This window comes from Sinocyclocheilus anshuiensis, unplaced genomic scaffold, assembly GCF_001515605.1.
Source record: "Sinocyclocheilus anshuiensis isolate Anshui unplaced genomic scaffold, SAMN03320099.WGS_v1.1 scaffold260, whole genome shotgun sequence".
In the NCBI taxonomy this organism is placed as follows: Eukaryota; Metazoa; Chordata; class Actinopteri; order Cypriniformes; family Cyprinidae; genus Sinocyclocheilus; species Sinocyclocheilus anshuiensis.
The window spans coordinates 668,147-685,133 of record NW_015557134.1 but is presented as its reverse complement, the minus strand read 5'-3'; the positions used below and the strand labels follow the sequence as shown (position 1 = coordinate 685,133).

The following is a 16,987-nucleotide window of genomic DNA, read 5'->3' as shown; positions in this document are numbered from 1 at the left end:
TCCATCAATTATAATCATTTGCATTCGGCCGCAAACATGAGGTGCGAGTTTAAAAAAAAAAAAAATTTTAATGAGGTGCCAGCAGTCGCGGGCGCGGATGCGGGAATGGCTCGTCACGTGTGCTTAGCCTACTGCGTTCACCGTAAAATGTATGTTTTATATATATATATATATATATATATATATATATATATGTTCATCTTTAGATTTTTATTTATGTATATGTTAATTTTATATAGAACGAAAGTTTTTTTGAGCAACTGGTATGGTGCCCCCCTGGGAGTTGGTGCCCTACGCAAACTGCGTACTCTGCGTATAGGGAGCGGCGGTTCTGCTAATAATTCCCTTACTGAAAACTACATGCATTTCACATGTGCAATCACATGCTACAATTACATGTGAAGCATGTGCTTTGCACATGAGAAACGTAGGTTTGGAACATTTTCATGATGTCAATTTGTGTTCCATATTTTTCACATGTGATTTTAACGTAACTGCACATGTGAAATCCATGTGGTTTTTCGTTAAGGCTCTTTCCCACTGAATTTTAAGAACAACTAAATTACACTTGCCTGTACCTGTAATGTTCAAATGCTAATACCATGTTACTCGTAAGTTGTTTTGCATGCAGAAGCATCTTCCCCTCTAAGCAGATGAGAAAAGTCTCAGACTCACTGCATTGCATATTTTAGAGCATAGTTGTCCACTAGATGCCGTAACACAAACAACAGACGGCTGGTTTTGCCTTTAAGAAACAGCAAAGCATCTATTGGATGAGTGAGCGTTGAGCCCTGTACCAATCCTGCTTCAGACCGTACAAAGAGATCTACTCCCTCCCCCAGCCAGAGGAGGAGTACAATGATTAGAGCTGTAGAGCGAGAGAAAACATGAAAGCTTCATGAGGCTGATCACCACAACGAGAACGGGCTGAGTACACGTTTATTTGAAAATGGAAAATAACATTCGGTTTTTATAAGCATGTAAAATGAAGATTTGTAAATGGGAATAACAAACGCGGCAGAGAAATGAGGAGGATCGGAGGGTGGAAATGGGCAGCGCTTTGGCTGTTCGCGTTCTCTCTACTGTGGAATACAATTGGAGCTCAGATTCGCTACACAATACCCGAAGAGTTAAAGGAAGGATCTATCGTTGGGAATATCGCGAAGGATCTTGGTTTTGACATCTCAGATATCGCCGAGCGTAAGTTACGAATAGCATCGGAGTCGAATAAACAGTATTTTAGTGTGGATTCAGGGAAGGGTGATCTGGTAGTTAATGGCAGAATAGACAGAGAGACGCTCTGTGGACAAAGCGCCAATTGTCTAATGCCACTGCAGATCGTTATTGAGAATCCATTACAGTTATATAGCGTAGAGATAGAAATACAAGACATTAATGATAATGCACCAATTTTCCATAATAAAAATGCCACATTAAAAATACCTGAATTGATTGCTCCAGGGGCACGATTTACCCTTGAAAGTGCTGATGACCTCGATGTTGGCAGCAACAGCTTAAAGACTTACTCACTTAGCAGTAACAATTTTTTCCGTCTTAATGTAAAAACTCTAAAAGATGGAAGAGTAGTATCAGAACTTGTGATTGAAAAAAATTTAGACAGGGAGAAACAGTCTATACATAATCTTGTTTTAACAGCCCTGGATGGCGGTAACCCAGTCAAGTCTGGCACGTTTGTATTGCAAATAATTGTCCAAGACATCAACGACAACGAACCACAGTTTGAAGTTGCTGCATACAAAGCATCTGTTCTGGAAAGCGCCGTTTCTGGTTCAAGTATGATCAAAATAAAAGCGACCGATTTAGATGAAGGTCCAAATGGTGAAATACAGTATTTATTTAGTGCGCATACACCTGAACATGTAAGAAATGTTTTTAGTGTGAACGCTGAAACCGGTGAAATCACAGTTATTGGAAAACTAGATTACGAGACTAAACAAATGTATACGTTTGATGTGTGTGCTAAAGACAAAGGGAATCCAGAGCTCGAGGGACAGTCGTCGGTTCAAATAGATATCATAGATGAGAATGACAATCCTCCAGAGATTATACTGACATCTTTACCGAGCCCTGTGCCTGAAAATGCAACGGTGGGAACTGTAGTGGCTCTGATTACCGTCAAAGACTTGGACTCCGGTATTAACGGCAAAGTAGAGCTAACTGTCTCTCCAGATGTTCTTTTTAAATTAAAACCTTTTCATAATCATTATTCACTAATAACTGACTCATTATTAGACCGCGAGGTTCATTCTGAATATAATGTAGAAATACTGGCTATGGACTCTGGTGTTCCACCTTTAAAAACTATGAAGACGGTAAATGTTAAAGTACTTGACGTGAATGACAACCCTCCACTATTCTCACAGTCCTCATATAATGTTTACATAAACGAAAATAATCTGGCTGGTGTTTCATTGTTTTCTGTATCTGCGACTGATATTGACCGGGACAAAAATGCTGTACTCACTTATTCAGTTCTGGATTTAAGTTCAAATCCGTTTCCAGCATCATTTTATTTTTATATCAACTCTGAGAACGGAACTATTTACAGCATGAGCTCTTTTGATTATGAGAAAGTGAAACTGCTCAGCATTGTAGTGCAGGCTAAAGATCATGGCTCTCCACCTCTGAGTAGCAATGCAACAGTTCATGTGTTTATTTCGGACCATAATGATAATGCACCTGCTGTCATTTACCCGTCCACATCCATGGGGTCTGTCTCTCATCAGAGGATGCCCCGTTCTGCTAAAGCAGGACATCTCGTTACTAAGGTAACAGCAGTGGACGCGGACTCGGGTCATAACGCCTGGCTGTTCTACAGGCTCGCAGAGGCCACGGACGCGTCTCTGTTCAGTGTCAATTTACATACGGGAGAGGTGAGGACTAAACGCGCTGTTTCAGAGCACGATGACTCCTCTCAGAGACTGCTGATAGAAATAAAGGATAATGGAGAACCGATCCAGTCCACCACAGTCACAGTGGATATATTGATAGAGGACGGCTTTCATGAGCCCATCTCAGACTATAGAGAGAAAACTATCGAGCCCAAAAAGAAAACTGGCAAAATTACTTTATATCTGATCATCTCTGTGGCTTCCGTGTCCTTGTTGTGTCTTTTGACATGTTTCATCTTACTGGTGAAATGTGCACGAGGCAGTAGAAGCTGCTGTATCAGGAGGACAAACTCTGAATACAAGAACCCCAACAGAAACCTGCAGATCCAGCTCAACACTGACGGGCCCATTAAGTATGTGGAGGTTCTGGGAGGAGACATGATGTCTCAGAGTCAGTCCTTTGGCTCCTATCTCTCTCCAATGTCAGAATTCAGTGATCTCACTCTCGTTAAACCCAGCAGCACCACAAACTTTACAGACACACTAAACGTGCTTGATGCGTCATTTCCAGACAGCGCGTGGACGTTTGAGAGCCAACAGGTGAGACAAACTCAGATTTAAAACGTTAATATTTATATACACTGTATACTATTTATACGTATAACGGTGATAAGAGTGCCGGTACTTCCAGTACCTTGGACAGCACCACACGTGTGCTTTCGTCAGAGCAAAGTAACGTTCCTCAAATAGAAAGGTGAGCTATGTTAGTATATGTGCTATATATGAGTTATAGGCCTCTGTGAAATGACTAATATATATATATATATATATATATATATAGTCATTTCACTTTATACTTTTACACATAATAATAACAAAAACAACAACAAGAGAACACACACACACACACACACACACACACACGAAATAACTAATATATATATATATATATATATATATATAGTCATTTCACTTTATACTTTTACACATAATAATAACAAAAACAACAACAACAATAATAATAATAATCAGCATCACATCTTATATACGAAAGAATTCAGAATTATTTAATTATTTAATTAATATTAAAATAAATTAAATTGTACAAAATTATGCAAAAAGCACAAATAAAATATGACCCATGATATATCATACTCTTCTATTGCAAGGTTCTTTGGTGTGAGTTTGACAGCAGGTGCTGATGCTGCGCCTTTAAGAGGCAGTTCTCTTGCTACTGGTTATTGTGATTGTTCTCTGCACCAATCACATGCAAAATTGTACAAAGAGATCTACTCCCTCCCCCACTGACATTACAACGTTCAGTGCAAGCGGAGAGGAGGGATGCTATAATCTCTCCGATAAAATGGATTCTAACATATTTTTGAGACAAAATGGACAAGCGAAATTGTCTTCGTGGTGTGATCCCTAGTTTTTATTAGAACGGTGAATAGTCTGGATATAAAATCAAAATGACAAAGAGGGTGGCATTCAGATGGTGGAGGCATTATTTGCTCTTCTTTTTTCTCTTTCTTCTTTTGTGGAGTACGACGGAAGGACAGACTCGCTACTCAATTCCCGAGGAATTAAATGTGGGCGCTGTTGTTGGAAATATTGCAAAAGATTTAGGTTTGAAAATATCTGAGCTGTATGACCGTAAGTTGCGAATAGCTTCTGAATCAGGTAAGCAGTATTTCAGCGTGGATTTACGAAGAGGAGAGATTGTGGTTAATGAGAGAATCGACAGAGAGATCCTTTGTGGAGAAAACGCAAATTGTCTGTTGCCTCTGCAAATCGTTATTGAGGATCCTTTACAACTTTACAGAGTGGAAGTCGACATACAGGATATTAATGACAATTATCCGCATTTTCAGTCGATGGACAGTGTTTTAAAAATAGCAGAATCCACTGTCCCTGGCATGCGCTTTCCTTTAGAGAGCGCAGTAGACCCAGATGTAGGCAGTAACTCTTTAAAAACGTACACTTTGAGTAAAGACGAATGTTTCAGTTTAAAAATAAAAGATCTTGGAGATGGGCGAAAGGTACCTGAATTAGTACTCGAGAAACCTCTGGATCGCGAGAAGAAACCGATTCATCAGCTGATGTTAACTGCCTTAGACGGAGGGAACCCGTTTAGATCAGGAACGTCTCAAATTAATGTCACTGTTTTGGATATCAATGACAACAATCCCGTATTTGAGAAATTTTTTTACAAAGCGGCTATTTCTGAAAACACTAAAAAGGGCACGAACATTCTTAAAGTTGAAGCAAAAGACTTGGACGAAGGTCCTAATGGAGAAATAAAATATTCCTTAGGAGAGCACACTTCTGATGCGTTGTGCTCGTTATTTCACGTTGATGAGAATACCGGGGAAGTTATTCTAAACGGAGAGTTGGACTATGAAACCACTCCTATGTACAACATTGAGATAAGAGCTAGAGACAGAGGTGTCCCCGAAATGGAGGGCCATTGCACAGTTAAAATAGAAGTCTCGGATATTAACGACAACACACCGCAGATACTGCTTACGTCTAAACCGAGCCCTGTGCGCGAGGACGCGCCTAGCGGGACAGTTGTAGCGTTAATAAGCGCAAGGGACATCGACTCTGGTGACAATGGAAAAGTCAGTCTGCAGACACTGTCTGACCTTCCGTTTATTTTAAAACCATCTTTCTCAAACGAATATTCGTTGGTTACAAACGGTGTTTTAGACCGCGAAACGTTCCCTGAGTATAACGTGGAAATCACTGCATTTGACTCAGGCTCGCCCCCTTTAAGTAGCAAAACAATAATTCCAGTTAAAATTCTTGATGTTAACGACAATGCTCCAAAGTTTTCTGAAAACGTGTATTATGTGTACGTAAAAGAAAATAACACTCCAGGCTCTATTATCTGTTCAGTATCTGCTCAAGACGTTGATGTCGGCGTAAATGGTAAAGTATCATACTCTATTGAGTACCCTAAAAATTGGGATACTCCAATATCTTCGTATATGTACATAAACTCTGACAATGGAAGCATATTTAGCATGCATTCGTTTGACTTCGAAAAAATAAAAGTGTTTGAGGTCAACGTTCAGGCTAAAGATCATGGTTCTCCATCTTTATGTAGTAACGCGACAGTTCATGTGTTTATTTTGGACCATAACGATAATGCACCTGCTGTCATTTACCCGTCCACATCCATGGGGTCTGTCTCTCATCAGAGGATGCCCCGTTCTGCTAAAGCAGGACATCTCGTTACTAAGGTAACAGCAGTGGACGCGGACTCGGGTCATAACGCCTGGCTGTTCTACAGGCTCGCGGAGGCCACGGACGCGTCTCTGTTAAGTGTCAATTTACATACGGGAGAGGTGAGGACTAAACGCACTGTTTCAGAGCACGATGACTCCTCTCAGAGACTGCTGATAGAAATAAAGGATAATGGAGAACCGATCCAGTCCACCACAGTCACAGTGGATATATTGATAGAGGACGGCTTTCATGAGCCCATCTCAGACTATAGAGAGAAAACGATCGAGCCCAACAAGAAAACTGGCAAAATAACATTATATCTGATCATCTCTTTGGCTTCGGTGTCCTTGTTGTGCCTATTGACGTTTTTCATCTTACTGGTGAAATGTGCACGAGGCAGTAGAAGCTGCTGTATCAGGAGGACAAACTCTGAATACAAGAACCCCAACAGAAACCTGCAGATCCAGCTCAACACTGACGGGCCCATTAAGTATGTGGAGGTTCTGGGAGGAGACATGATGTCTCAGAGTCAGTCCTTTGGCTCCTATCTCTCTCCAATGTCAGAATTCAGTGATCTCACCCTCGTTAAACCCAGCAGCACCACAAACTTTACAGACACACTAAACGTGCTTGATGCGTCATTACCAGACAGCGCGTGGACGTTCGAGAGCCAACAGGTGAGACAAACTCAGATTTAAACCAGTTATATTTATACATTCTACATTATTTATAAGTAACTTAGAGAGTGACGCTACTATCAGAACCTTGGACAGCTCCGTGTGCGCTTTTGTCTAAGCAAAGTAACTTTCCTCCAATAGAAACGCATGTTTTTATCCCCACCCCCTTTAACCCTTCTCCTAGACCCGCACAGGCTTGTTGCTCTTAAGAGCTGTATTGTTAGTTTAGAAACTTAGAACAAATGGTGGAGATCATGGATACAAAACAAAACGTGTTTCTCATATACTTAACAACGTCTCGTCGGGTCTAATATATGCATGAATTAAAACCCCGAAGGAGTCTCTAGCTACTAGTGAATATGGAGAGTAAAGAGCTTTTTCAGAGACCTTTGGACTGGGCTGCAGTTTGGATTATTCTTAATTCCTTGTGTTTTGCAACGCACGCTTCGGACCTTTTATATTCTACAGCTGAGGAATCTAAACCAGGAACAATTGTTGGCCACTTGACTAAAGATTTAGGAATGGACGTTCATATAATACTTCTAAGAGATATGCGAATCATATCGGAATCTAATGCTAAGTATTTTGACGTAGACCTGACATCTGGAGCTTTGGTGGTCAAGCAAACAATGGACAGAGAGAGTATGTGCGGAGGAAGTTTACATTGTCACACTCGGATTCAGATTTCTCTTCAGAATCCTTTGGAAATGCACAGCGTTACGGTAGAAATTGTGGATGTTAACGACAACGCGCCACACTTCCAAAGTCGAAACATTTCTTTGGAAATTTCCGAAGCGGCTGCGCCAGGCACGACATTCCGCTTAGAAAGTGCGCACGACCCTGACGTGGGTGTGAATTCACTGCGTTCTTATTTTCTTAGTCAAAACGATTGTTTTATGCTAAAAGTAGAAACTAAAAGCGACGGAAGCAAAATCCCGATTTTAGTCTTAAACAAGCCTCTAGACAGAGAAAAGACGAGCGAATTTAGACTGATTTTAACTGCAGTTGATGGTGGCAGTCCAGAAAAGTCCGGCAACAGTGCCATTTTTATAAATGTTCTAGATGTCAATGACAACGCGCCACACTTTCATAATCCTACAAAAATAATCACGCTTTTAGAAAATTCACCTCATAGAACGTTAGTTACAACTCTTAATGCCTCTGATGCCGATCATGGTCAAAATGGTGAAATAACTTATACGTTTGATAAATACACCCCTGACAACGTGTTCAAACTCTTTAGCGTGGGTTCTATGACTGGTGAAATTAGAGTTAAAGGACTAGTCGATCACGAGCTCGCTAATGTATATGACGTCACTGTTCTTGCTAGAGACAAAGGAATACCTCCCATGGAGGGCTCGTGCAACATCAAAATCGAGATTATTGACGTGAATGACAACACCCCTGCCATCAGCATTAATGTGGTTTCTCCTGTAATCTCTGAAAATGTGAGTTCAGGAACTGTCATTGCCCTAATCAAAGTTAAAGATGAAGACACAGGGAAAAATGGCGATGTGAGCATGCACATCCCTTATGGGTTGCCTTTCAAAATGAGTTCGCCATATAAAGGGCTTTTCACTTTAATGACCGATGGCCTGCTGGACAGAGAGGCCGTGGCTGAATACACCATTGCTGTGACTGCCACAGACTCTGGTTCCCCACCCCGTTCCTCGCAGGAATCTTTTGTGTTACGTCTTTCAGATGTTAATGATAACCCCCCAGTCTTTTCACAGCCTTCCTACTCTGTGGACATAGCCGAAAACAATGCCCCAAATGCTCCCCTTCTGTCCGTGTCTGCCTCAGACCCAGATGTTGGTGAGAATTCCACTGTTTATTTCTCAATTTTAGAGAGTGAAGCTCTTGGTAGGTCTGTGTCTTCATATGTATATATAAACCCAGATAGTGGGCAGATATATGCCATGAGAAAGTTTGATTATGAGCAATTGAATGCTTTTCAATTCATAGTGCAGGTTCTTGATAGAGGAACTCCAGCTCAAAGCTGCAACACTACGGTGCATGTGTTTATTATAGATCAGAATGATCATCCTCCTGTCCTTATATACCCTGCACCCCCATCTGATGGGACGCTGCAGTTTTTGGTACCTAGCACAGCCGGCATCGGACACCTAGTTAATCGCATCACATTCGTGGATGGCGATAGTGGCCACAATGCTTGGTTATTCTACAGCTTCTCGGGGCTTGATGCTGAAATGTTTCATATAGGTGCACATACTGGGGAGCTGCGTACAGCCTGTAAACTTACAGAAGAAGACAGCAAGTCTGTTTTTAGCTTCACTGTGATTGTAAAAGATAACGGCAGGCCTTCTCTCTCCGCTAGCGTGGTAGTTAACATCACCCTGGCTGAGAAAGCTTCAGATGTCTCTTCTGAACGTAGAAGCTCTACCTCAAAAAGTCCAAAAGGGTCTGACCTCACTTTGTACCTTATAATCACATTATCCTTCATTATTACGGTCTCATTCCTGGTTATCATTTTTGTTGTGGTGCGCTGGCTAAGCCACCATGGTTACGTTATGTGCCTCATGCAAAAACTCGGTTTCAAGCACACACCTCGTGAGCACCAACACAATGACCTCCACCTGCAGCTAAATACTGATGGTCCTACTAGATACATGGAGGTCGTGGGGGCCTCCCGGGATTTCAACAAACACACATACACGCATGGTTTCTCCACTATCTCCAGCAGGAGCGACTTTGTGTTTGTTAAGGCCCCACAGAGCACTCTAGGCATGCAACTGTCAAAAAGACTCTTCACTCACTCACTCATGAAGGTGAGATTTTCAGGAAATATTATAGACTACTTTTTAAAAGTTTGAGGTCAGTAAGATTTCTTTAATGTTAGATGAGAAAGAAGTCTTCTGTGCCCACCAAGGCTTTTTTTTTTTTTAATCTAAAATACATTAAAATGGCAATACTGTGAAATATTATTATAATTTAAAGTAACTGTTTTGTATTTTATATATTTTACAATGTAATGTATTCATGTGATGGCAGCCATTACTCCAGTCTTCAGTGTCACATGATAATTTAGAAATAATTCGAATATGCTGATTTGGTGCTAAAGATACATTTATTTTTACCAATGTTGATAGCAGTTGAACTGCTTAATATTTTTGTGGAAACTGAATAGAAGGTTCAAAAGAACAACAAATATGTGAAATATAAATGTTTTGTACAATTATAAATGTCTTTATTGTTACTGTTGTCCAATTTAATGCATCCCTGCTGAACATAAGTATTAATTTCTTTCAAAAATTCTTACTGACGCCAAACGTTTGATGGGTAGTGTAAGCAGTTACTGTCCTTAAGTAAAAAATGTTTGCATCTGTTAATGAAAAAAATGATACACTGTTCAAATATTTGTGGTATGAATTTTACTGTCACCATTTCTCAAAATAATTTTTAGTTAGATGGAAATCATGCTGTGTATGTCATTAATTCAGACTAAGGCTCTAGACACTATGACTCACTTTTTGGACTAAGCACTCTATAATGCCAAGTGTATTAAGAATCAGGCCACAATCTGAGATATTTCTAGACCCAATGACTCAGCAGAGAATTTAACTGTATAAATCTGAGAAGAATTATGACTGAAAATATTGTGTTCAAATGCTCAAGTCAGGTGAGGCAGATTGTTACAGTCATTATGATTTACAAAGTAGAAGCAGTTGGATGCCGTTGTATGCATACAGTTCCGAATAGAAGACAGTCTTTGTGGAATCTATAATAGAGTTTGTAGGATCACAGTGTGATATTGCACATGCTTTGAATGCTGTCTTGCAACACAATGACTCGACTGAGTGTGGGGAGATGCAATAGAATTGTGTGGGATACTAAAGGAAATATGACAAAATGATGAAAAAATCCAAAATGGGTTGAAATTTTAGCCATAATCCTCTTACAGGTGAGCTCATATTTTGTTTGCTACAGACCTATAGCAATTTTGTTTTGCTATTTTGTTTGTTACATGAGTATACTCCTCATGTAAACGCACTCATACGTGACAGCAACATGATTGAAGTTTCAATTATTCACACACACTCTCCCTCAACCTATTTTCTACTTTATGTTCTTCTTTGTTGCTCTGTTTCTCACTACTCCCCTCAACTTATTTTTTCTGTATCAGCAAAGGTGAAGTTTCAGAAAACAGTCCTGAGCAAAAGCAGAGGAAGTGCACCAAATTGTACTCTGCTGTCAATAATTCAAATTTGTGTTTCAGAACTACAACCTTCTATGACAGGATGGAAGGACCTGCGATCCAGGATGGACCAATAGTGAATATGATTCTCTATGCCAAACAAAAGTATTGACAAAACTCTTTTCTTCTTATTTTCAGCAAAAGCCACCTAATGCTGACTGGCGATTTCCCCCAAACCAGAGGCCTGGACCTAGCGGGTGAGTGTTGGATTCAGTTTATGTGTTCAGCAAAACCTATAAATACATTTGAGATTATCCACGTGGTATTACGTACACTGTTTTGTAATAATTTTCATTTAATCTCTCTGATTGGAATGAGATAATAAAAGAACAAAATCTGGGATTACCTGTCAACAATTGAGTGCCTACATTTTTGGTGGCCACTATATTAAGAATTTAGTCAGAGTTGAATAATAGCAAACTATCTAAAATGAACAAATAATAATAATAAACTTTATTTTCTATAGCGCTTTTAAAAGGTACATCTCAAAACGCTTTACACAGATAAAAAGGGATAAAATAAAAATAATAGCAATAATAATAATAATAACAATAAACACCATGCATATAACACAAAGAAATCACTTAAAAGCTATTCTGAAAAAGTGGGTTTTAAGAGCAGATTTGAAAACACTAAAAGACTTAGCCTGTCTGATCTCAATGGGAAGAGAATTCCAGAGTTTTAGTGCACAAGAAGAAAAGGCACAATCACCCATAGAGCGTAAACGAGTAGGGGGACCACTAAAAGACCAGAATCAGAGGAGCGGAGATCACGACTTGGAATATAACCAGTTAAGAGTAGTGACAAAATGTGGCGCCAAACCATGCAAAGCCTTGTAGGTCAGCATAAGAATTTTAAAATCAATCCGAAACCTGACAGGGAGCAAGTGCAATGACTCTAAAACTGGAGAGATGTGCTCATTTGTCCTGGTCCTTGTCAGGATTCTAGCAGCTGAATTTTGAACAGACTGCAGCTCACTTAAGGTGGTTTTAGAAACCCCAGCAAGTAAAACCTTACAGCAATAGATACAAGAAAAAACAGAAGTATTAATCCATTTTTCAGCAACTGACAGGGATAACATGAGGTGGAGTCTTGCAAATACCAAAATATCTAGATTAGAAAATGCAGTAATTTAGTAATGTTCCTTCCTTCAGTGTTAGGTGTTAACTTCAGGTGTGAGATTACCTGTAAATATTTGAGTGCCTACATTTTTGATGGTCACTGTCTATTTAGTCAGCAAGAAGAGTTAAGGAAACAATATTTATAGATAAAATCAACAAATACCAAATTATCTAGAATAGAGTCTGAAATATTTGACTAATTTTCCTTCCTTAAGTGTTTTCATCTCTATATTTAGCCCAGTATCGCCATTTTATGAATATTAAAAATGTCAATGACAATTTACTATAATCGTGCAAAAATAAACCCTGTAAAGAAATTCTGCCAAAGAAATAAAGTCCTGCAAAAATAAAATCCTACAAAACAAATCATGTGAAGAATATCCTGCAAAAGAAATCATATGGGGAAAAAACCCTGCAAATACACCAAATATATTTACATTTACATTTAGTCATTTAGCAGATGCTTTTCAGTACATGAATAAAGTGCAAGTCTAAAAGGGACAAGTTTTTTTTTTTTTTTAAGAATAGAATTAGAATAGAGAGTGCTAGAGTTAGAGGGTGAGTTAAAGATGGAAGAGATGTGTTTTTAGCCGATTCTTGAAGATGGCTAAGGACTCAGCTGCTCGGATTGAGTTGGGCAGGTCATTCCACCAGGAGGGAACATTTAATTTAAAAGTCATAAAAAATATATTATGACAGCAATCATCAGATAAAAACGCGAACCAACTTCCTGTGAGACACAACGTCTTAAGAGTATGTAAGGTTTAAAGGTAAAGGAAACCCAAAGACGTTGTCACCCATCCATGTGCTCTGGTCAGACGCAGGGTGATTGAGTGACAGCTGCATGCTCCTGTGCTTATGTTTCAGCCAACACAGGTTCCACACCCTGCAGCAGAGATGGACTCCATACGAGAAGTCCAGGTAGAGTGAAGGCGAAGAGAAGGCTAGTGTGTGGTAGCGTTTGACTTCACCTGGTGTAGCCTTCTAGTGGAATGTCGTGTTTAGGTCTTTCAGATTATGTGTCCTGCAGCTTCCAGCGACATGCTGTCCAGTCTGTTCCTACACTTATAAATGTGCACACAAATTACATGCAGTTGGTTCATTTGAGGATAAGGCTTTTGGATGTATGTGTATCGCTGATAGCTGTTTGTTGCATCTTGCTCTGCGGGTTGTCATTGCAGTGTGTTTACCTGTGCTTAGTAAACTTGTTTGTTTCGATTTGATTTATTTTGACTTTGTAGAGCCAAGTCTGTGAAGTCTGTCCCTAAAGAGTAGAGAAATAGTTCTGTCCTTATGTATGGACTCTGCTATCAATCTGTTTGTGTGGGCAGAGAAAGAGAGTAAAAATCAACTTTTTAGTCATGCCATTTTGAAACTGAGCAGCCTGTAATAACCCAAATATACTTAAAGTGGTAGTTCACCCAAAAAAAATAAATAATTCTGTCATCATTAACCCATCCTTGTGTCAATCCAAACCTGTATGACTTTATCCTGTCTTCTTTGCGTTTCACAGATTTATTTGAATACAAAAAATAAATAAAAATAAAAATCCAACACACTACTCAAACTTGCATCTTTGGCAAATAAATTTTAGCATTTAAGAAACAAAATCTATGAAATGACAAAAATGTCTACCCAAATGAAAAACACATTAAAAGACTTTAATGTAAGGGCATCATGTACATTATCATAATAATCCTTTGTCCATTTAGCTTATCAGATTATCTTTTTTTTTTTATTATTATTATTTTTTATTTTTGACAGCTTTAATTTGAACGGACAGTCCTCAAAATAACAGAGTAGACAATATCTTGAGGGACAAACTATAAACTTTTATTATAATTGTTTAATTAAATCATTTTAAAGGGGTCCTATTATGCTTTTTCACTTTTTCAACTTTAGTTAGTCTGTAATGTTGCTGTTTGAGCATAAAAAAAGATCTGCAAAGTTGTAAAACTCAAAGTCCAATTCAAAAGCAGATATTTTATTTAACAGAAATCACTTTTCAAAAACTCTAACCAATCACAGCACATTTCGTATTTCAGAAGGCGGGCCTTCATTTGATACAGGAACTATTCGAGCCGTTCATGACAGACTGGGGAGAGAGGTGTTGTAATAATGTAAAATATGTGAAAAATAATTTCGAACAACCTAGTATGAGAGCCTGTTCTAGTACACCCCCAAAACAAAATCAAGACTTTGTAAAAGAGCATAATAGGACCCCTTTAAAAAAAATCTACACTGTAAATACTCACATTTAATGAGTTATTTTTACATTTGCTGATATGTCCGCATGTTTTATAAGCCTGAAGAACATTAATTGACCGAAACGTTGCTAAGCTAATAAAATTCGCAAGGATGCAAGACTGAGTACTGTGCAGGTGTTTTTTAATTTTTATTTTTCAGACTACACTAGACTGCTGATGCATCTGCATATGAATTGGGTGTGCGAGGCACTATATTTTCTATTTAGTATTTTACAGATGAAAAAGAAAGTTTATACAGGTTTGAAATAACATGAGGGTGAGTCAATGAAAAAAAAGGGTGAACTATCTCTTTAAATAATGCTTATTGTGACTTGATTAAAGGTCAAAGTGTATTTGTTGTCAAGCCACATGGTATAAACAGACACAACTGTATTCTGATCAATGCATCTGTTTTTTTACTTCATGTCTACCACTGCTTCTTCGACTTTAGCCTCCATTTTCTGACTGCACTGTCCTGCCCTGTCACACAAAATGGCTGTCTCAGCTAATAAACTCGGTACATTTATGCTAGCAAACGTGGTGGCTGCTGTTCTTATTTATGTGTGAGAGGAAAAATGCGAGAAAAAAGCACCATGAATGTGTTTGAGTGTATGTTGAGTCACTAACCCTGTTCTCTGTCATGTAGGGCTGGAGCTCGTCCTGATGAGGCAGGTGCCAGCGCTGGTGTGATCGCAGGAACAGGACCGTGGCCCAACCCCCCTACCGAAGCTGAACAGCTCCAGGCTCTGATGGCAGCAGCGAACGGTGAATCTCAATCTCACTTATTATTCCCTCTTTTGTAAAAGGAGAGCAAATAAGAGAATGCGGAGAAAGCATTAGCACAGACTTGAACCAGAAATAAAAGCATAGCCAACAAGATAAACATTTTGCTTATAAAGCGAAAATTTTCTCTGCCAGAGATATCCTTCAGGCTTATCAGCTTTACAAGCTAAATTTTCATGATAATCTTGCTGGTTAAGCTAATTAAGGAACCCGTTGGGGGCAAATCAGCCCACCAGCATCCAAAACACAGCAGGGAAGTCTGTCCACATATATGTGACCCTGGACCACAAAACCAGTCATAAGGGTCAATTTTTCAAAATTGAGATTTATACATCATCTGAAAGCTGAATAAATAAGATTTCCATTGATGTATGGTTTCTTAGGATAGGACAATATTTGGCTGAGATACAACTATTTGAAAATCTGGAATCTGAGGGTGCAAAAAAATTAAATATTGAGAAAATCACCTTTAAAGTTGTTCAAATGAAGTTCTTAGCAATGCATATTACTAATCAAAAATTAAGTTTTAATATATTTACAGTAGGACATTTACAAAATATCTTCATGGAGCGTGATCTTTACTAATTATCCTAATGATTTTTGGCATAAAAGAAAAATCTATAATTTTGACCCATACAATGTATTTTTGGCTATTGCTACAAATATACCCCAGCGACTTAAAGAGCAGGTCATATGGTTTTTTAAAGTGTCCTAATATTGTGTTGGAGTCCCCTACAACAGGTTTAAATGCATCTAAGGTCAGAAAACACTGTAATTTTATACATAGAGTCATTTGTCCATGATTTTCCAAGCCTGTTGTGATTGGCACAAAGAGGAGCGCTTGAGCAAGTTACTGAGCGCTACCATCTGTGTTGCCAAGTCCGCGGTTGTTTTTGCTGTCGCGGGTTGTAGCGACCCCAATAAATCACAGGCACACAAGCCTAACGAACTCGCTCGTCTCTTACGCATTAACCCTATAACTGCCGGTGCAGCAAAATAAACAGAAATTTCACAATGATTATAAAGTCTGTGCACTACACTACATTCTTTATTATTAAACGAAGTAATTAGAACAACGACAGTTTACATTAATCGACACATTCTTAGGAAACAGTGGGTTCACAGCGAATTATCAGAAAGCACAACAAAAGGTTCGAATTTTATTGCTGTGGTATCGTGGAACACAGCATCTTCTCGACACAGAGAGTGTTCGTATTTCGTGGGCAGGCGGGGATTATGCTAATGTGTTACCAAGTGACGTAGATCGGTAACAGGCAGAAGATTCGAAAATGTAATGACTCGTTAAGGCGATTCTGAGTCATTGGTAACAGGCAAAAGATTCGAAAATATAACGACTCGTTAAGGCGATTCTGAGTCGACTCTTTCTTTTGAGAGTCAATATCTTTATTTATCATGCACTTTTTTGATTAACAACTTTGCAGACTGTTTACATTGAGGGATAGCTACCTTACAAACTGCAAAAGAGATATTTTTCGAAAACCCTTTTTTTTTTTTTTTGACCCAGGTTTTGTGGTCCAGGGTCACATATTGTATTGGATGCATCAGTACTCAAGGACAGATTATGAAGACCGGTAATAACTGGATGATGTAAGGAAAGAGGGGGATGGAGTGAGAGAAGAAAGAGAAGAGAGAGTGGCTTGCAGAGTAAAATGGATCTCACCATTTATTGACTGTTAGAGAGTCAAATTAATTGAGTGTAAAGAGACAAAGGAGCCTTTTGCCTCTCCGCAGCTGCAGTCAGAATGACAGCACTGTGCTGATGTTGTTCTCTAGCCTAGATGACAGTCGTCTTTCTAAGAAACAGAATCTCAAGAGTGTTATCTACAGTACTTTAACATAT

The 16,987-nt window shown here is 39.0% G+C and overlaps 1 protein-coding gene across 7 annotated transcripts in view; it reads left to right on the top strand.

Moving 5' to 3' along the window:
• Positions 1-16,987, top strand: part of LOC107677983 (protocadherin gamma-C5-like) — a 54,347-nt gene that overhangs the window by 34,392 nt on the left and 2,968 nt on the right. For 2 of the 7 annotated variants that reach the window (XM_016473063.1, XM_016473060.1), the window contains 3 exons: positions 11,115-11,173; positions 12,965-13,018; positions 14,990-15,108. In XM_016473063.1, the coding sequence (XP_016328549.1) occupies positions 11,115-11,173; positions 12,965-13,018; positions 14,990-15,108 (232 nt within the window). Of the gene's footprint in view, positions 1-880; positions 3,453-4,049; positions 6,761-7,056; positions 9,550-11,114; positions 11,174-12,964; positions 13,019-14,989; positions 15,109-16,987 lie in introns of those variants that run through there. The other 5 variants (XM_016473064.1, XM_016473061.1, XM_016473062.1 and 2 more) reach the window with 5 other exon arrangements.